General features: G+C 41.8%; 2 protein-coding genes across 2 annotated transcripts; one reads left to right on the top strand and one right to left on the bottom strand.

Annotated features, from left to right (window-relative positions):
* The first annotated feature begins 958 nt into the window (after window positions 1–958).
* LOC104613256 (uncharacterized) lies at window positions 959–6250 on the top strand. The gene is made up of 3 exons (XM_010280991.3): window positions 959–1331; window positions 1548–1770; window positions 5574–6250. Exons 2-3 carry the CDS (start codon window positions 1579–1581, stop codon window positions 5931–5933), a joined length of 552 nt encoding a protein of 183 aa, XP_010279293.1. The 5' UTR covers window positions 959–1331; window positions 1548–1578; the 3' UTR covers window positions 5934–6250.
* LOC104613257 (guanine nucleotide-binding protein subunit gamma 1-like) lies at window positions 6199–12779 on the bottom strand. The gene is made up of 4 exons (XM_010280992.3): window positions 12317–12779; window positions 7185–7237; window positions 6450–6494; window positions 6199–6339 (listed from the first exon to the last, which is right to left on the bottom strand). Exons 1-4 carry the CDS (start codon window positions 12449–12451, stop codon window positions 6255–6257), a joined length of 318 nt encoding a protein of 105 aa, XP_010279294.1. The 5' UTR covers window positions 12452–12779; the 3' UTR covers window positions 6199–6254.
* Between the last annotated feature and the right edge of the window lie 9452 nt (window positions 12780–22231).

Genomic DNA, 22231 nt, shown 5'->3' on the forward strand with positions numbered 1-22231 from the left:
TCGGATCATATTCAAATAATGGTATATCCAAATCCGATTCAACATTGTTCATGTAGAATCCGATTTGGGTGTAGGGATGCAAACGGATCGGATTAGATTCAAATAACAGTATATCCAAATCCGATTCAACACTGTTCATATCGGATCCGATCAGAACGGATCTAATAGACCTCAATTTGAATTCGAATTCTGTCAGTAAGTTAGATCTTTGGATATGATCCGATTCGACTTGTTTTCTTTAAAAATTAATAATTTATTAAAAGAAAAATAAAATATACTAATTTAAATTAAAAAACAAAAATACAATTATTTTTTAATTATTTTCATCATATATATATATATATATTTATAAAAAATAATAATATAATAAATTTATAAAAATACAATATAAATAAATAAATAACATATATATATATGTATTATATATATTTATATTTATAAGTATATAACATATATTGGATCAGATAAGGGGTGATTAGAATCCAATATGAAGAGGGGTAATCCCAATTTGACCAAATAGGATCGAATGATCCAATCCATTAACACCCTTAGTGAGGTGCTTTGTGGGAGTCCGAATCTGCTCCTCACAGAATGCACCACCTCACATGGGCCTCACAGCCTTATCTCACCTTGTATTGGCAACATCTTCCATCTTTTGTGCTGTTATTCATGGGAGATATTTCCAATACACGGTGGGATGATGCTGTAAAGTCCGTATGAGATGCGTTCTGTGAGTAGCAGATTCCGATTCTCTTTGCGGGGAAACAATAAGGTGAGGTTAGAAGAAAAATTACATTATAGGGGGAGATGTTTCTAATGCACGGTGGAATGTAACTGTGAGATCGGTGTGAGGCGCCATGAGAGTGGAGTAGATCCGCTCTCCGGTGCAAGCCGTATGTTCCGTTCCCGAGTCCCATGAAGCGGTGCACGTCAGCACTCCGCAATGGCGGGAACTGTCGAGTCCAGATCTGCTATCCACAACATTACTTTACATACACCAGTGCAACCGTACATCGGGAACATCTCATTTATCATTCATGATCTGGTATCTTTCATGCGGAGATGATCCTGACGTGTGGCTGTAGTATCTTGTGGTTACGCGTGGGGCACCAGATCCGAGCTCGGAGCTGACAGCAGACTCTGTTTTGCCATTTCTCCTTCCGTTGCGGTTCTTTCACGGAGTAGGGTTTCTCTACTATCATTTTCCATCTCTTTGAAGTTTGAACCAGAGGATCAGGAAACCATCCGATCTCTCTCTATCTCTCTCTCTCTCTCCTTTCCAAATTAGACAACCAGAATCAGCTCACCCGTTATCCTGTCTCTTAACCTAGGTAAATGTCTGTTTTCCTTTATTATTTTTGCTAAAATTGTTTTGAACTTTTTTCCTGCAGAACTGATTCGCGTTGATGCAAAAGTTTTTAGGCAATCTGATCTTCATTTGTTGTAATTCTGGATTTTCTCCAGTTACATTTGTGTTTCATGACGTTTGGTCGTTTTCTTTCGTTATATGTTGATTGATCAATTTTGGTGGTTTCTTTTGTCTGTAGATCAAAGGGTTTTGCTCAATTTGAATAGAAGATGGGAGCCTTTATATCAAGATTATGGTTCATGTTGTTTCCAGCGAAGGAATATAAGATAGTGGTCGTTGGATTGGACAATGCCGGAAAGACAACCACGCTTTATAAGTTACACTTGGGAGAGGTTGTCACTACACATCCCACCGTTGGGAGCAATGTCGAAGAAATTGTATACAAGAACATTCGGTTTGAGGTAAGTTTGCCTTGATAATCTTTTTCCTTTTGCTCTCTAACGCTGTTTGGTAATGAATTCTTATCTCTTGCATTTCTTGTAACTAAGTTCCATGTCTGATGACGAATGGATTTTGTGGCTAATTTCCTCTTGCTGCAAGTGATATAAGCAAATTCCTCTTACAGAAAAAATAGATTTATCAGTATCTCGAATATTAATAAGCTACTCTGCCTCCCTAAACTGTTTGAAGAAGATAAACTTGTTTGAACACTAGATACCAGAAACTGTTGTAAAGAGGAAAAGGTGAAAGCATTTGCAGAAATGGGGTGATCTAGGTGCAACATGGGACTACGATTTAGAATATCTTCAGGCTTGTACTTATCTACACTATAAATACAGAGGATTAAATCCGCTGATCAGGTGATTAATTAGGATAAATCTTATTGTTAATGTGCATTTGTGTGTGTGTCATGTAAAATGCTTGTGATCCAATTTCTCAATCCCTTTCAATTTCAATGCTACCTTCCATATTTTATCTTACTCAACTAACCCAATTAGCCTCAAAAGGGAAAGAAAGGGAAGATAAAAAAGAGTTACCCCTATTCACACCCCGCCTTTCCTATTTGGTCTCCTATACGAAGCTTAAACCTTTGTGGTCATGTAAAGTATTGTATGTACTCCTCCCTGGTCAATCTTTATTGGGAATGGTTTTTCTACTGGGGTTGTTTAGAAAAGAATGTGTACACATACAAGGTCTCTACCTTGCTTGCCATGTTCAGGGTCCCACAGAGAACCTCTATGTTCCCTGTGTACGCTATATTTACTGGGTAAGTTCCAGCAGAGAGCCTCAGCCATGTGTCACAAGAAGCCAATTGAAACTCTGTTTGGTTAATATCACTTCGGGAAAGTTCTAGTACATTGTCTGGTATAGAGTAGCTTATTATTCCTTTTTATTTCCACCTTTTCTTTTAAACAAAACTATCCAGTACTAAAGATCTAAGTTTTTCCTTCTACCTCCAGGTTTCTATCATGGAGGTAAAAGAAAAATCTCTTTTTTACAGATATTTTCCTCTTTTATGCCCTTTCCAATAATTTTCGAGCAGTAAAATCCGAAACTTTTGGGAATGTCCAGACAACAGGGATCTAATTTATGTTCTTTGTATATTTTAGGTAACCTCTTCCCAGTTAGTTGTTTTCAATGATAGTTACACACTTAAACCGAAAATATAACTTGATCTTTTGATCAATCTCAAAACGAGGCTCTCATGTCATGTAAATGTAATTATACTACCATATACTCCCTTAACAATGTAGGAAGTGGAAAAAATAAAGAATCAAAAGCTGTGTGGTCTTTCTTAGAAAAATATCCTTCTTTCTCTAAGACATGCAGACAACCAAGAAATCTATGCTCTTTTCATCCTTTTTTGATTTAGAAGAATACTGGATTAGATGGAATTAAATTCTAATTAGAAGTGGTGAAACTACCTTCTCTCAGCAGAATATTTGGTTTTCAAAATCCCAAATCCTTAAATCCTTTCAAATATTGTAAAAAGAATCCAAGTAAAACTTCAGTGAAGAAAGGGTGTTCCAAAACAAAAAGGAAAGGTGAATCATTTTCAGAGAGGTCTGGAAATAGTCCTAATCAATTGAATTCAAATTTTGACTAAGTAATATCTGAAAAATATTCCCTAGATGATTTAATAATATTATCCAATAGTGTCCATATACAAATTCCTTAAATCATTTGTGTATTGAATAGCAACTTATAAGATTTTTGACTGCATTATTTTGAGGGTGGACAAGGCATTAAACTTTAAGGTCTTTCTCCTTTCCACTCAAAATTATTGCTTTTGGACATGGTTTTCGAACCACCGTTGATGCGGACGGTTAGACCATTCGGCCTAGGAACCGTCTAGGCAACCGGTTCCATTTTACCCCAAACCCGGTCCCTGGCCAAAAAAGTTCGGTCAAGGGTAGACCCGTTCAACATTTTTTGCCATTTTTTATTTTTATTTTTATTTTTTTAATTTTTGTTGTCAGAATGGGCCATCTGTTTGAACCGGACGGTCGAACCGTCGACCCGGAAACCGGTGGCCAGAACAGTGGGTCGTTTTTTAAAACCATGCTTTTGGAGTTTAATTGTTTGGCACCAAATTTTTTTTAATGTAATTAATGCACAAAGATTCCCATTATCTGTTTATTATTTTCTTTCCTTGATATACCTTTTTTTCTTTATATCCTTCAAAAGCTACCCATTCTTCCAAGAACAAATCATTGTTGCTTGAAACCTTTACAACAAGGAAAAAGAAAAAGAAAAAGTTGATTAATTCATAGGTTTATGTTGGATTCGTTTCCTGTCTCTAGATATAAAGATGCTGACAAATGATGAGAATTAGAAAAGCATAATTTTGTATACAAATGTGGCACAATTAATTGTTGTTTAGGCTAGGTATAGGTTCTTGGATGATGCTACTGGGCCATTTGCATAAGGTCATGTTTTAAGCAAGAACACACTTTTGAACCAGTTATTATAATTTGTAAAGAAGGAACAGAGGACTTTTAAATAGTTTTCCATTAAAGAGTCACCTTAGACAAAAGCAAGCTGGAGAGAACTCTTTCCTAGTTCTTTTTTTTCCCTTTTTAACCATCCACCATTAAGGGAGAGATTACACTTGTTGAAGTTGTTTGAGGGCGGTGGACCTAATGGAGACTTCTGGTCTTAATTTCTTAACAAGGTATTATAGGATATCACTGAATTAAACATGCTTTATTTGTACTCTTATTCTTTATTTTATTCATTTATTTATTGGTGGTGATGGTGGAAGGAGTCTTAATGCACATTTGGAGGATTTGGGATGTATTGTAGAAACTGATATGTTAATCCAGTTACTGGATGGGAAACTTGATCCAAGAAATTCCAAATGTAAGTAGTAGCAACTGATACCAATTTGCATTAGAGGAAATTGTTGTGGGAAAAAATATTGCTCAATCAATAAATGGCAGATCTGTATGAAGAGTCTCCGCGATGAGGATTGAATTGGGTGAGTAGCATGACTACAGGGGTAAGGTAAAATTATAATGAATGTATTAAAGATCCATTTAAGTGTAGAAGTTGGAAGTTAGTGGTAGCCCTAGTAGGTACAGGATTAGGGAAAGTTGAATGGGATGATGAGAGCACCAGCAAAAAGGGGGCAAATTGAATACCTTAAAAGGACAATGAAGAAAAGACTTGAGAAGTTGTAATACAAATTATGATATTTAATTATTTTCAAGGGTAGAGCTTCATCGTGGCAGCAGCTCTCTTGTTGGTGGTACGTGGCAGTTGGAGGGGGTCATCATGGATAATCTAGGGTTGCTGAAAGGAGGTTTATGGACCAAATATTTCAATGGAGGCTTGAACGTGTGCATTGAACAAATAAGCCCATAATTACAAGGAAATCCTATTACTTTTTGGGCGTAAGTAAATTAAGTTGATGTACTTTCTATATATTCTTTTCGGGTTTTTTTTTTTTTTTTGTGTTAGTGGTGGTTGGGACTTGGGAGGTGGGGTTTTGTTAAAACCTAAAAGTGGTAGTCGTTGTCTACTTTGGGAAGTTAAAGACTCACAAGAAGTGATTTGATAAATGCTTCATTCCCCAGGTTTGTTTTGTTTTATTAACTGCTTTGGCATCTGGTGAACCATTGTTAACACGGCTGGCATGCCTTCTGATCAAGTCCCTGTTTTCCTGCTGCCGTAGATTGATCTGCCTGTCTGTCGTGACTGTAAGACGAGATTTCTTGGATGACCGTTAGAATTTTATTTAATCACAAACTGCACTGTTCAGGTGTGGGATCTTGGTGGACAAGAACGACTAAGGAAATCGTGGGCAACATATTACAGCGGCACTAATGCCATCATTGTGGTGATAGACAGCACTGACAGAGCAAGGATCAGCATTATCAAGGATGAATTATTCAGGTTGCTACAACATGAAGATCTTGAGCATGCTGTCGTACTTGTATTTGCAAACAAACAGGATCTCAAGGATGCCATGCCCCCAGCTGAGATCACAGATGTACTTTCACTCCACAGCATCAAGAATCATGATTGGCACATCCAAGCATGCTGTGCCCTCACAGGAGAAGGATTATATGACGGTTTGGGGTGGATAGCCCAGCGAGTGACTGGGAAAGCTACCAGTTAGAAGAATCGGGATGCTTTTCTGTTGGCACATTGATACTTCCATTAATGGGTTTTGTTGGAAGGGTGAGAACTGAAAAGAGAAGCTTCTCTATTTCTACCAACAAGTACCATCCATATTTGGCTTTGCCAGAGTAGATTGACAAATTGTATTATCATTTTGATTTGCCTAAAAAACAAATTGTTTTTGTGCACAATCGAGCATTTCTATTTCATCTAAGATTTTTTTAAAAATAACAGGTGTTTGTAACATTTGTAAATAAACATATCTTTAAGCCTCTGACAACAAATGACAAACAAATGCAAATCTGCAGATGGACAGTGATCAGAGTATCCAGCATCTGCAACCTTTAGAATCTTGTGGACCTTCAAACCATCGATCCCAAGATGGGTTGGTGGGGCCATTTGTTCTGTCAAACCAGAATATACGAATGTTTAGTCGGGGTAAATATTTGTATTTATGGAAGAAAACGCAGCTTAGAATAACATTGCACAAAAGTATCGGAGAGGAAGCAATTACACTGGAAGTAGTGGATCCGGTCGAGTTTCAATATTTGTCAGCAATCTGTTGGACAACAAAGAAAAAAAAAATTAGTCCCCTAGAATGAATGAATGAATGAATGAATGAATGAATAATAATAATAATAATAATAATAATAATAATAATAATAATAAAGTGTTTTAAAAACTGACCCAGAGGCCAAACTATTTTTGCCTCCGGGTCGCAGGTCACCAGTTTGACTTGCTGGGTCAGACCATGCCATGTCAGTCATATGGAAATTCAATATATATAATTATGTTTTATATATAATATATAAAATATTTTATATTTAATTTATTTTTTAATTCAATTTTAAAATTTAAATTTATAAAAAATATTAAAAATTGCAATTTGAGACTAAAAAAGGGTAAGGCACACCTTGGAATGCATAGATCTCGAAAAATTATCCAAAAAAAAATCACTTCAATTGGACACCAGAGTGCAAAGTTATGGCCTCCTGACACAGTATGTAACCCACGACCCAATCACCAGGTCAAATGGGTCAACGATCCAACCATCCAGGTCAGACAGTTATGACCAAGTCAACAGTTTTTTGACCTTCTCCGATTTTACTCAAACTGGATCCAGAATCTTGACCGGTGACAGTTCAAAATGGGTTAAAAACATTGATAATAATAATAATAATAAAATTAGAAGTCGCATAACATGTGAAATCATTTTTTAACACTAGAGATCTCTATCTCTGACACATACTCCTCGCATGCAGCTGACACTTTATCCGTTTTCTCAAGCTCTTCCAGTTCTTCCTGCAGGCATTTTAGGGAAACAAGTTTTCAGGAACACAACCTAATCAATTGTAAAAGGAAAAGTGAGATTATTGTAGCAGTTTCATATAATGATTCAGCAACGCCAATAACAGATTTAACCAAAGTAAACAAACTGATTACACGCTAAAGAGGCATCAAGTATGAGTGAATATCCAATAAAAAGGCTAGTTAACCCTGGATCAAATCATCAAACCATGTAGAAGTACCGGGGCATTGACTTGGAATAACAGCCAAAACTGTCCAACTCTATTGGGCATACAGTGCAGAGTGTTGCGTGGACTCTCATAAATGGATGATGTGTTTTGGAGTCCCACACTCCATGTATTCTTGAGGACACTCATGCATAACATTTCCTTTGCATCATTATAGCTTATTTGGCATAAACAAACAGCTAATGTACAAGATGAACATTTTTCCCATCCAACATTACTTGGAATGGAGCAGAATTTTTGACCCCTTTTTGCATGTGCATAATGTTAGAAGTAAATATAGAAAAACTATTTTAGTAGTATATGATTTTACATAGAGATAGTCACATGGCACCCCCACCAATTAGGAGGAACGGGACCAAACCGTTTGGATTCAGACTCTTGGGAACACTTCGGATTCTGACCCCCATGTCCATGCAACAGTATGGATTGGCTGAAATATTGTGATTGGCTGAGGCATCTCTGTGGCATTTTGGTAATCGAAATCTGCAAGTTTATCACCCAAATGGCCCCATAAATACTTCCCTTGTCCGGTCTGTTTTTCTTTTGAAGCCTCATCTAGTGTGGGAGACACATTTTTATTCCTTTTCATCAAAAGATACCATCAAGGAAATAAACCTTAATGTACGGAATGGTAAACTGCTGGGCGAAATGCTTCACCTAAACAGTCTTGATGGTTTTAGCTACTATTAGGGAAGAAAACCATGGCATTAAGAGTTTTAAAATTTTGCAAGTACTTGAATGAAAGCCCACCAAGACAATTATTATTAGCATCTTTTGCGGTGCAAATGATTTCCAAAGCACATTTATTACATAATCAATTTTCTCAAGCAAAGCATGAGAATAAGAAAGTCAGGTTAACAGTCTCCTGCAAAACCAAGTATTCTGGAGGCTAAAACAAAGCAGTCAAAGGTTTCCAAGCAAGGATGAAAGTTCTAAATTTTGACAATTGATTCCAGTTTCGAGGTGACTCAAATGGTCTATGGAGAATGTTAAACTCCTCTAGTTTTGGTCCAGAAATGGAGATGAAATAAGACAGAATAAAACATAGAGTTAGATGAGAAAATTTAATAAAAGAGAATATCAGATTAGAGACAGAAAAAATAGGAAAGAAAAGGAGAAGAAATTGGAATATATAAAATTACAGTTTGAAGCATCAAAGTTCTCCTAGGAAGTTTGAACAGTCCCTGAAAGAAGAAGAAGAAACTCTGAAGATGATGCAAAAGCCTAAAACTTGAACAAGAGAAGTTTCAAATTTACCAAAACTTCATTCAAACCTTTGAAAGCTTTGCTAGGGTTTGACTTGCTAAAATCATTACAGACCTGCACAGCTGCATATAACCTAGGTGGTCTTTGCTTGATTTTGAAGAATAGTAGTCATCAACAGAATTTTGCCCTCCTTTTCCCTAATCATTCTGCACTCTCAAATGGACCAAGGGTGTCCAAACGGATTAGTATATGAGGTACTGGGTGCAAAATTCTTAATGAAGGCACACTGTGACAGGGACACAGGGGGAGAGAGGGAGAAAGAGAGAGAGAATCAAACAAAAAAAAAATTCTTAATGAAGGCAACTTTCAGGTAGTTAGATCCTTGGTTGAAGTATTATGTGATGAAAGATAGCTTTTCCAAATCTAGAAGATCAAAAAATAATCTCAACTAGATTCTATGAATCCTTCATATAAGATCCCACTTGGGGGCGCAACAAATCTCAGAAAATTCCATTGTAAATAAGAAGCAACTAGAGTAGGGTATACACTTGATCTGCAAGTAGTTATTAAATATTACAAGAAAGCACATCAGGAGAACAAGAATTAATTGAAAGATCATGAGATGTGCATCCATCTACTTGTCAGAATAGAATGTTCTATCCTCAGGATCAGGCAACAATTTCTATGTATTTATGTAAAGACAAAGTGGTCAGAATGTTGTTGAAAAAGAAAGAAGCTCTTAGTAAAGCAGAATAGAAAATTATATGTACAGTATCCTCGTATACTGGTTGATAAGCAGTCATGCACTATTTTTTTTTTCTTTCATAGATAGCAGTCATGCACTATCTGGCATGTCTTATAGTTCAGGAAAAGGAGTGGAGGAAAAAGTGTTCCTTCAAACTAACTCATCACTACAGGAGATCACTTACAATTATATGCCTATGAACATTCCTCTAGCCCTAGCTAAGGTAAACGTCCAGTTCATTTAAGAGAACAATGCAAGAAAAGTCTCTTGGCCCAAATCAATATGAACCCCAAAATCTGTCTAAAGGGACAAAACTTATAGTGCAGATTGGCTAATCCCATGAAAATATGGGCTTACCAGGTGGAGGTGGCAGTGGCACAAGATATCATGATTCCAAGAAAGAGAGATGACTAAAGACATCAAGAGCTAAAGAACTTCCTACCACTATCTAGAGCAGTGGTACGCATAGACCACACAATAGTCATAGCAAAAAGTTCAGAAGAGGCTCCAATAGCAAGGACGGGAAACTTTCACCTCTTTGTTGACATGTTTATACCTTCCCCTCTATGCACATGCCAAAGTAGTAAAAGGTTTTCCAAAGTCTATGGTCGTCTGGAAGTTCAAAAGCCATAGACTAATAATTTTCTATCATATGTACAACAAACTACAAAACACTTGCATGTTATTTGGTTGAACTCAAGGTTCACAAACCTCAAATGGCCATCTGGAATTAGAGTTAACAGCACAAAAAAAAATGCCATACACAATGTTGGTCCCAGCTATCTGGAGTCTCGGGAGGGGGTAGACTGGGTGCAGTCATAACCTTTGGCGTATCATGCTTGCCAGCCCGACTGTTACTTTTTCGCACAAGTAACAGCACAACTAGTTCCACAATGTTGTACGGTAAGAGGAATGGTCTTAACCAAATTAAATTCATTGCCATACCCAATGTTGGTCCCAGCTATCTGGAGTCTCGGGAGGGGGTAGACTGGGTGCAGTCGTAACCTTTGGCGTATCATGCTTGCCAGCCCGACTGTTACTTTTTCGCACAAGTAACAGCACAACTAGTTCCACAATGTTGTACGGTAAGAGGAATGGTCTTAACCAAATTAAATTCATTAGCCAGTTTTGATCAACTCACTAAACTATACCTCGTATTAAAACTTGAAACCTTGTCCAACTTGTAAGTGTGACTAAAATAAGCATCTAAACCAAAAGATAGAAGCTTCATACTCATTGAAACTTAAGATCGCTACCAAATCCACAGAATGGAAATTGCTGAATAAAATAAATGCAAGGGAAAACAAGACAGATGCTAAGCTATTTCCAGAAAGGAAAATTCTTTTCTTGTTTCAATTGCCATCAATTAGGGCATCCAAAGCTCCACCAAGTTTCAAGCTGAAAATTTTCAAGTTCAACATTGAATAAACAAATAACCAACCAAAAAAGAGTATAAATCTGAAGCAGACATTGACCTCTATCTATCTGATTCCTTTAAGATACTATGTAATAAGTAACAAGAAAGTTATAATACCAAGGTGGTGTTTGGGAGGGCTTAAACCGATAGGTTAAAGATTATCCATAAGAAGTGCTTCTGCTTGTGGATAATTTTTATTGAAAATGCATAGGCACAAGGAGAAATTTATTGTTATAAACACTGAAAATGTAGAACCCAGAAGTCAATAAAAAGTAGCCCCTGCTTATCTGATAAAATGGCTCAAAATTATCCATAAGGAGTGAACGCCTCAACCCAACATGCCAAACAGTTACAACCTGGCTTTTAGCTTCCTAACGTGAGAAGCACGAAATTGCCAGTCCAGAGCCATGCAAACACGACCCAAATCTTCTAGTTATGAGGATCAACTATGGAAAGGCACTTTGATTGGAAAATGGATATTTAGCCCATTTACTAGGAAAGAATTTATGTCTATTATTAGGATATACTTTTCAGAATCAAAATTAACACATACTTGCAATCCAAATTTTGTTGGTTATGGGCAATCAAAGAGAGAACTTGTAAACTGCCTCATCATTTTTTTCTCACTTCTCAATGGTTCAGGAAACTATGGCATGAACATACATTTAGTATGCCATAAGGAGATGGTTTTTATTTTGATTAGAAAAATGTGGTTACCTGGTCCTGGCTACAGCAAAAGACGTTTTCTACTGGTCTTGTACCGTGAATCCCCACTTTGTACAGATCAAAACTAGGCATAGATCACAAAGACCACTCATGACAAGGTTAAGCAGATGGTCTGAATAGGGGAGGGAAGAATTTCAGCTTAAACTGAGATATTGACAATTTGGCATTACTTTCCCTCCATAAAGTGCATAGAAATAAGGGGTCCCCAAGCCTATGAAAGTCAAATGACCACTTCACTACAAGTTCTCATCAACCGTAGAAAGCATTTTTCTTAATCTTGTTCTACTCAAAGTCCCCCAACCCCAAACAATGACTCGAAACTGGAGTTAAGAGCCCAACCACTAAATGATTCTTAACTGCTCAGAGTCGGTATATCGTGTTCCGATGATAGACTTGCCAAACTATCCCCCTACCTGAAAGACTTGAAAACATTGACCAACTTGCAAGACTTGCACAGAGGACCATTTCTTATTATTTCAAACTTAAAAAGATGAAAATTTTATGAAATTCCGTCCTCTTTAAGACCTAAAACCACTAAAACATCAGCGGCAGGCTATTGCCAAATGATGAAAACAGGAAGCAGAACCAAGAGAACTCATAAGCTATCTCTTATTCAGTTCGACATTCATTATTAGGGCAATCAAATTTCCACTGATATATATTACAATTTAAAACAATTGAAAACCAAGATCACAAGCCAAACCCGAAAAAAAAAAAAAAGGAAAACTAGAAATCTCAAGCAGAAAACTGACCTCTAAGAATCTAGTTTCCTGCTCCAGGCGCTTCAATTCTGCGAGAATCCGATGCTTGCCTCGCGTATCAGCTGTTGGTACCGCAGGAGCCTGGAGATCTATCGTCGACGCGGTTTCGGAGTCCAGCGCCTGCATCTCCGCAGGCAATCAAAACCCTCTCTTTCGAGCTCTCGCTTCGAACCTAGTAGACACAGAAGAAGATCTCTACGAAAACGACGCCATTGATGATGAAACCGATAAAAGCTCCATACTTCATCGTCTTCGAAGTAAGCGTCAGTCCATCAATGAAGCAGAAATCCAGTGAGCACAGATGGACCCGATACACCCGAGATTGCAGATCGAACAGCTCAGAATTTCTAATAGATTAGATAGATATATAGATAGATTTCCCAAAAATATATGGAAACCGTGAGAACTAAAGAGGTTTTGATTTTTGTTTTTTTGCTTTTCTCACCTTTTTAACGGGGGAAAGGAAAAAAAAATAAAAAAGGAGGCAAAATAAAAATAAAAAGAGGATTATTTTTTGTTTTATTTTTCCCAGCAAAGTTTTCTTCCTGAAAGCTGTCTTTCTTTTTCGGTTTTTCCTCGTCTGTTTTTGGACTCTTCTCAGTCTTCGGGGATCTGTTTGGTTGGTTTTTGTTTGGTTATCTGTTTGGTCGGGTTGTTATGTTTTGTCACTCTTTTTTCTTTCATCTGAGAACTGTGAAGAGAGTGAGAGCGTCGTCATTGGATGCTGTCTTTTTCTGTTTATTTTTTATTTTTTAATTATTAACTACACGCGTAAGGCAGTCCCTGTCCTATCATACTCTGGTAGTACGGTCAATATCATATTATCTCTGTTCATACCAGATACTTTTCCTCAAAGACAATCTTAGCTGCGGGTCCCATCTTGAAGGAATATACACACAGAAAGAAAAGAAAGGCATAATTGGATTCAAAGGATTGCTTTTGCTTGTAAACAGCGCTTTAGGTGCAACTCCCAAAATTCCTTGCCCAACTCCAACTGTACTGACATACAAGATAGGAGGATTCATTACTCAGAGCCAGAGGCTTATTGGATAAATTAAAGCCCACCAGATCCCAGCAGACAAGCCCGGACACATGCCACCCAGATCGGCGAGACCTTGAGCGGAGGCCTCTCTCTCTCTGGTCCAATCCAATGGAATCACCATCCTTCTTGTCATAAGTAAGAATATAGTTTGGTCAAGAATTAATTCCAATTCCAAGTTGCCCATTGCCCGATCTAGGTCATCTCTTGGCTCTGGTTGATCATCACGGCTGAAATGGTTGAATGACTTATTATTTTGCCCTTTAATAGGAAATGTTATTAAATAATAAATACTTATTTATGGATAATTTGGTAATTTTCAATAATGATATGTATTGATGTAGGCGCGTTTGGCTAGTCCAACCGCAGCCCTACACGTGTCCAAGGGCGCTTCAGGTTGGGACCAATCAGGGTGCACGCATGCTCAACTTCGGTGAGCTTCGCGGAACCAATGGCACGGGGTCACCTGGTGGCCTCGGATGGCCGCGATCCCTGCTTATATACTCGATCTCGACCGTCTAGGCTCTGCAGCCCCCAAACGACCTCAAGCATAAATAAGAGGTGACTCTCTCCAGTTAAAGGATCTGGAACTCAAACTCTCTCATTAGACTTTGAGATCTCATATTTCCTAATGGCCTTGTCTAGGTGCTCGCACCTCAAACCTTGTTCACCCTACACTTCACTACTAATTTGACCGTCGGAGTCCTCGCCTTGAGTTTGAACCTAAGGCCTCTGACCCTTTCCTCCTCGTAGGATCAGCTCGTAAGTCTGTAGACGCCTTGCCCCGTGGACCTCGGCCTTTGGACCTCATACCTCAGACCAAGGATTTTGGGCTTCAGACCCCTCACCCTCACCTCGGCTAGAGAGTAAACTGATTGTGTTGACTTCAGCCAATTCGAGCATCAATTGGCGCCATCTATGCGAACATCGCTAAGACTTCTCTCAACTTAACCTAAAACTAAGGGAATCAATTCCTATGCCTCAGCCAACATGGTGAGGAACACCAGGAATGCCCAAAACCTAGTCACAGCGGAAGAACTCCAAGAGGTCCTCGACAGGCTGGATCACCTCGCCAGATGAGTGGATGAGGCAGACCCCAAGCAGGAAGCCGCCCCCAAGGCGGCCACCTCGCCGGGAGCTCGGGTCACCAGGGTGAGTGCGAGTCCACGGACCTACTAGCCCTTGGCCCCACCGACCTCCCGCGGGCCAACCCTTCTGAATCCAACAACAGCCGACGTGCTAGCCAGCCACAAAGAACCTCAAGACCCCCCATCCGAAGGGGAGAAGAATTAGCACAGTCTCGCAACAACAGTCGAGACTCTGATTAGCATCATCACCGCCAAAGAGAGAACCCCCAGGAGGTAGGCGGGCACTTGGGCCACCACAGCCCCCTTTCGACGGCCAAGGGCCGACACTGCGCCTCTCCCTCATGGGTTTCAGACCTCCAAGACCTCCTAAACAACCATCGGGCCAAAAGGAATGAGCGTGGCCCCGTATCCGAGTACTCTAGGATTCAGGCAGACCCCACCGAGTCCGCAAGGACCAGAACGAGGCACAAGCCCCCCTCGACCCACGGATCGCGGACCTATAAGCCCAGCTCAGAGTCGTCAAGGACGAGCTCCACCAAGTTAGAGAGAGCCGAGCTGAAGCCTCGATCGACCAGAGCCACCCTTTTGGAAGGATGGACGCATTCACCTCGAACATCATCTCCGAGCCCTTACCCCCGCATTTCAAAGCCCCAGCCTTGGAGATGTACGATGGGGCGACCGACTCGGATGATCACCTAGAAAGTTTCAAGCGTTCATCCTCCTTTATGGGTACATCGACGCCCTGACGTGCCGGACTTTCCAAGCGACCTTCAAGGAGGCAGCTCGGCGATGGTTCTCCAGTCTCCCACCTTGCTCCATTAGCTCGTGGGAGCAGTTCGCTAGCCTATTCCTCGCCTACTTCATCAGTAGTAGGTGGTGCCAGAAGAGTGTCGTCTCCCTGATGTTTGTCAAGCAGAAGCACAACGAGAGTCTACGGTCCTACATCGACTGCTTCAAGAAGAAAGAACTCAAGGTCCAAGACTTCGACCCCATGGTCTCCATGCACGCTGCCATCAACAGCCTAAAAGGTTCAAAATTTCGTCACGTATCGGCCGATACGTATCGTTCTGGCAATTTTTCGGTACGGTACATGGCACCAAATTGAATGTGTCGTATCTATTTGTTGTATCGATGTCGTATCGTGCCCATATCGTTGAGTATCGATGCATTTCGGCACCGTATCAGTCGATACGCCACCGATACAGTACAATTTTACTATGGCGGAATCACAAATAAAACTCCCTTCGAAAGAGGGCTTCTAAACCCACTTTAGAAGCCCTCTTTCTTTCCCAAACCCTTCAAAAAGCTTTTTAACCTTTCTGAAGACTCAAATCTTATAAAAATTTGCCAAAACATCTATAAATTTGCAAGATTCAATAAGTTTTCAAGGTTGTGAAAAAAGGAGCGAAAATAAATATGTTTTTTCAAATGTCTTTTATATTTTCAGCCAATATTAGAAAAGATAAGGGGAAAGAAAGTGGTTTGCCCCCTGCCCCTTCGACCTCCGATTCGACAAGACCCCCCTTTTAACAACTGTTATGCATTTTTGTTGTTCTTATTATAAAAGATTTTTATTAAAGATAAAGAAAAAAATGAAATCCCCCCTTCCTCCTTCCTCCTCTTAAGGAAGGTTTCACCTCCTTGTGTTCGAGAGGCTTACGTCTCTTGCATTCTGAACTATGCTTCATGCCTCTAAGTAATGGAACACCTCAATGTTTTAAAACATTGATATTTATTTTTTTTTAATTTTTAGAATAAAATATGCAAAATAATTATTTCATCTATTATGCCCATAAATCCATTCAATTTTTTGTTACATGTTTACTTTTTTTAATTTTAATTTAATTTTTAGAATAAAACATGCGAAATAATTATTTGAATAAAAATAAATAATTATTTAGTTTTTAAAAAATTAGAATAAAACATGCAAAATAATTACTTGATCTATAATGTCCATAATTAGATAGTATGTTTCTGTTCCCGACTTCCTATTTATTGATTATAATGTGTTTTTTTCATAAAACCCACTAAAACATGTTATTTTTATGCATAAATAGCTCATTTATGTCTTATATTTAGTGATATTAATGTTTATTTATGAATTATTAGAGTATTTATAGCATTTCCATGTGTTTTCATGCGCATCTTAATTTTTTGTCCGTATCCATGCGTATCCAAGGTGTATCCCAATACGTCTATTAAATTTGCCTTTTCGATACGCATAGCGTTTTCGATACTTTGAACCCTGACGGCCTCCTCCTCGGCTCGACCTTCAAGGGCTCGGTTGCCAAGACCCTACCGAAGTCCAAGGTGAAATTCCTCAAGAAGGCGCAAAAGTACATCGTGGCCGAGGAGACCTCAGTTGATGATTGTCAGGAGGGAGAGGCCGACTGCCCCCACGGAGGCCTAGAGAAGAAAAGAAGGAACAGAGACCACAACCACCACAACAAAAACAATAAACAACAACAAGGACAAGAAGCCACCAGCCTCAGGCCTGGCCTACAATCAGTACACGTCACTCAACTCCACCTGAACTCAAATCTTGATGCAAGTCGGGAAAGAGGAGTACGAGAAGTGGCCAAAGAAGATGAAGAGGAACCCCAAGAGGGGAAACCCAAAGAAGTACTGCAAGTATCACCACAACATTGGCCATGATACCGAGGACTGCTATGAGTTGAAAAATGAAATAAAGTCCCTCATCCATCACGGACACCTCAAGCAGTACGTTGGAGGCGAGGTCGGGGCCTCGTCTTCCCATCAGCTGCACCAACAATTAGCCGGGTGGAGCCTCGGCCTCTGCATGCAAGGCCTATTCCAAGTAGCTGAACATCCAGAGGTCAGCTCCCAAGAAGCCAAAGCAGTAGGAAGCCCTCACCTTTACGGACGAGGACTTGAAGGGGGGTCACCGTCCCCCATGACGACACGCTTGTTATATCGGCCGTCGTAGTGAACTTCATGGTGAAGAGGATACCGGTTGACAGTGGCTCTTCGGCCAACATCGTCTTCTATGATGTGTTCAATAAGATGAAGCTTACACCCAAACGCTTTCAGCCCGCCGACGTCCCACTCGTCGGCTTCTCTAGCAGTGTAGTCAGGCCGGAAGGAAGAATAACCCTACCTGTTATAGTAGGGACAGAGCCTCGGCAGGTGATGAAGATGAATGATTTCCTAGTCATGAGGATTAGATCCCCCTACAACGCCATCATTGGGAGGCCGACCCTCCATGCACTCAGGGCGGCCATATCCTCCTACCACCTCGCCTTCAAATTCCCCATTGAGCACAGCATCAGAGTCATTCGGGGGAACCAACAAGTAGCCTTCTAGTGCTATGTGGCACCACTGAAGGGCAAGGACAAAGAAGCCTTTCCACTTGAGGAGCTCGACCTCAGGGAGGAGCTGACGAGATGAGGCTAACTGGCCAAGGACCTCGTCTCGGTCCCCTTAGACGAGGTCGAGCCCGAGAAGACAGTCCGCGTCGGGTCCAATCTTCCCCCGGAGAGCCTATCCGAGCTGGTAAGTTTCCTTAGAACCAATTCTGACGTCTTTGTTTAGTCTGCCGCTGACATGCCCATAATTAACCTTTCAGTCATTACTCACAGGCTAAGCGTGGACCTGAGCTCCAAGTCAGTTTGACAAAGAAAAATGAACTTTGCACCGAAGCGTTGAAAGGCCATAGGAGAGGAAGTTGACAAGATACTCAACGCTGGCTTCATTCAAGAGGTACACTACCCTAACTGGTTGTCAAATGTGGTTATGATAAAGAAAGCTAATGGGAAGTGGTGGATCTGTATTGACTTCATAGACCGAGCTTGCCCCAAAGACAATTTTCCTTTGCCAATGATAGACCACCTTGTTGACACCACCATAGGGTATGAGCTACTTAGCTTCATGGATGCCTTCTTTGGAAACAACCAAATCAAGATGCACCCCAAGGACAAGGAGAAGACCTCGTTCATTATCGAGCATGATACCTACTGCTACTAGGTCATGCCCTTCGGACTCAAGAATGCTGGGGCCACCTACCAATGCCTCGTCAACAACATCTTCAAGAACTAGATGGGGAGGAACATCGAAGCCTATATAGATGACATGGTGCCGAAGAGCCTGAGGGCTAACCAACACACCTCGGACCTGGCTGAGACCTTTGACACCTTGCGGAGGTTCAACATGAAGCTCAACCCCAGCAAGTGTGCCTTCGGTGTCACGTCAGGAAAATTCTTAGACTTCGTCGTCACCCAGCGAGGCATAGAGGTCAAACCAGAGAAGATCCAAACCATCTTGGACATGACACCACCTCAGTCAGTCAAGGAAACTCAGAGGCTACCCTCCACCGCTTCATGCCAAAGTCGGCCGACCATTGCCTTCCTTTCTTCTGAGCCATCAAGAAGCTGAAAGACTTCGAGTGGACCAAAAAATTCCAGCTCGCCTTCGAAGAACTAAAGCAGTACCTCACATCACCTTCCCTCCTCATTCGGCCCCTACCAGGGGACATATTGTGCCTGTACTTATCAGTTGGGGACGAGGTCGTCAACTCGGTACTTATCAGAGAAGACAAAGTGCTGAAGCCAATCTGCTGCATTAGCAAGGTCCTCTACGACATTGAGACCCGATATCCCAAGGTGGAGAAGTTAGCCTTCGCCTCAGTGGTCTCGGCCAAGAAGCTCAGGCCATATTTTCAAGCCCATACAATCACGGTCCTAACCAACCAACCCCTCAAAGCCATCCTAACTAAGCTTGAGACCTCAGGATGACTAACTAAGTGGGTTGTCGAGCAATCTAAGTTTGACCTCCAATACCAACCTCGGCCTGCGATCAAAGCCCAGGCCCTGGCAGACTTCGTGGCAGAGTGCACCTTCCACCGGCCCCTCGGCCGAGCCTTAAAAGAAGGACTAGAAGAGAATGGCGAGTACAAAAGCTTGGCCCACATGGAAACTTTTTGTTGACGGATCATCTAACTCTAGAGGAAGTGGAGCTGGCCTCATACTCCTCACCTCGAACAACACTAAAGTGGAATACGTGCTGAAGTTTGACTTCTCGACATCCAACAACGAAGCCGAGTATGAAGCCCTCTTCGTCGGACTGCATCCGATGAAAGACCTCAGTTCACAGCACATCGAGGTCTTTAGCGACTCCCAACTGGTGGTGAACCAAGTGAATGACGAGTACAAGGCCAGAGAGTAGAGCATGGCCAAGTACCTCGCCAAAGTGCAAGAACTAGCCCACCACTTCCAGCACTTCTCCCTACAGCAAGTCACCTGGTCTGAGAACATGAGAGCTAACGCCCAATCCAAGTTGGCAACCACCTCAGGCTCAACCCTTAGCTGCACAGTTCGCATAGAGAAGTTAGCTCAACCATCCATCGAGGAAGCCCAAGTTCTTCTACTGCAGGCTGAGACATCATGGATGGATTCCATCATCACCTTTCTTGTGACAAAGCAACTGCCCGATGACAAAAACAAAGGCAAACGAGTTCGACGACAAGCCACACAGTACACCTTGTTTGATGGGAAGCTGTACCGAAGGTCATTCACCTTACCCTGCCTCCGATGCCTCTGCCAAGAGGAGGGCGAGTACGTGTTCCAAGAAACCCACAAAGGCATCTACGGCAGCCACCTCAGAACCAGAACCTTGGCCGAAAAAGCACTCAAGCAAGGGTACTTTTGGCCAATAGTTCAAAAAGACGCAACCGAGCTGGTGTGAAAATGTGACAAGTGCCAAAGACATTCAAACATATCCCATCGACCAGCCACAACCTTATCAGCCCTTATCAGCCCTTGGCCCTTCGTGAAGTGGGGCATGGACCTCCTCGGCCCCTTCCCTCAAGCAACAGGAAATAAAAAGTACGTCGCCATCGACTACTTCACTAAGTGGATCGAACCTGAGCCCCTGGCCACCATCATAGCCCGATGATCCATAATTTCTTTTAGAAGAATATCATCTATCGCTTTGGCCTCCCCCACATGCTGATCACAGACAATGGAAAACAGTTCGACAACGTGAGGTTCCGAGAATGGTGTGCCTCCCTCGGCATCAAATAGTAGTACACTTCGGTAGGCTACCCTCAGACGAATGGCCTAGTCGAGGTCACCAACCGAACTATCATGGAAGGACTGAAGACTAGACTCGACAGAGCTAAAGGCCTATGGGCCAACAAAATAAACATCATGTGGGCATACCAGACAACACCTCGGATGGCCACGGGAGAAACCCCGTTCAACCCAACATATGACACTGATGTCATCATTCTAGTAGAAATCGGCCAGCCAACACTCCGAATTGAAGCGTACAATGAGGCTGAGAACAAACTTGGACCCACTGGAAGAAGTCCGAGAGCAGGCACATATAAGAGTAGCAGCCTACTAACAGAGGGTAGCTCGCTACTACAACTCAAAGGTGAAAGAAAGATACTACCAAGAAGGAGACTTCGTCCTTAGAAAGGTTATGGTGCTTGAGCCCGGTGTAAGCAAGCTCAACCCTAATTGGGAGGGTCCCTACAAAATTAAACAAGTTGTCGGCCCCAGTACCTTTCGGCTTGAACACCTTAGCGGAAGACCTGTCCCTTAGACATGGAACTCAGAGAATCTCCGAATGTACTACCATTGAATGTAACTCCTATTTGCTGAGCAGTGAATACTAGTGCTAAGTTTCTCACCTCGGCTCAATCTTTTGCTGTAAAAGTTAAGTGGCCATGACCCCTCGGCTGCACGACCCGACCGACGCGCACAGCCTCCTCCGAGGCCCCACGCTTGGACCAGACTATGGTCGGGGCAAGGTTCTTCGGCTACAAACACCGGCCAGCATCCTCAGCCCACAAGAAATAAACACTAGGAAGGGCATAGCGTCCTTGGCTAAGCACGCCTCGATAATGTTGGCTAGAGCCCACGTCTACCCTTCACCCCGAGCACCTCGGTGGCATCATGCCGTCTTGGCTCTTCGCCTCGAGCACCTCAACGGTATCGGGCTAGTTCGGCCCTTCACCCTGAACACCTCAACGGCTGTCGGCCACCTTGGCTCCATGACACAGCACAGTAAGGGCACCCCTATAAAAGCCAGCTAGGCCAGCCAACGTCTACCCTACACCCTGAGTGCCTCGGCAGTGTTAGGCCATTTCGGCCCTTCGCCCCAAGCACCTTGGCGGCTATCAGCCACCTCAGCCCCACAACACTTAGCGTGGTAAGCCAAGAGTGTGATGACCACCTCGGCGGTTCACCTCAGCCTTGCCTAGTCAATCCTCGAAGGATCAAAGCTTGGAGAGCTGATGGCATCCCTCCTCCCCGATGAGGAGAGGGGCCCAGACCAGCTCGGCCTCAGCCAGCCCTTCTAACTTCCTAAAGTGAGCAACTAAGTGACGAGCCACCTCGAACTACAACTTTTGCAACTTGTGACCTCTGGTAAAAAAAAGGATACATGAAGGCACAATGTATGCAAAAAGTATATTTCATTAAGTGTTCAATGGTTCGGTAGTTACAAAAAGCATCGGCCTTTGATGGGGAGGCCAAGCCCCCTTTACAAAAAGCATGAACAAAGCAAAAACAAAAGCACTTAAGGAACTCAAGCGTCTTGAGCATCACCCTCGACTAGAGGGGTAACTGGGTCCTTGGCGGCAACAACATCAGTAGGGTCCTCAGGAACGCCCTCAAGAGGAAATGTGTCGGGGAGCACCACCAAATCATCCACTTGGAATTCTGGGACCAACTTCACCAATGCCTTCTTGGTATCCTTGATCCCCTCTAGGTAGGCCTCGGCCACCTAGTTAGCTAGACACTTCTTGTACTCCGG

The sequence above is a fragment of the Nelumbo nucifera genome, chromosome 1, assembly GCF_055504915.1.
Source record: "Nelumbo nucifera cultivar China Antique chromosome 1, China Antique-T2T, whole genome shotgun sequence".
Taxonomy (NCBI): Eukaryota; Viridiplantae; Streptophyta; class Magnoliopsida; order Proteales; family Nelumbonaceae; genus Nelumbo; species Nelumbo nucifera.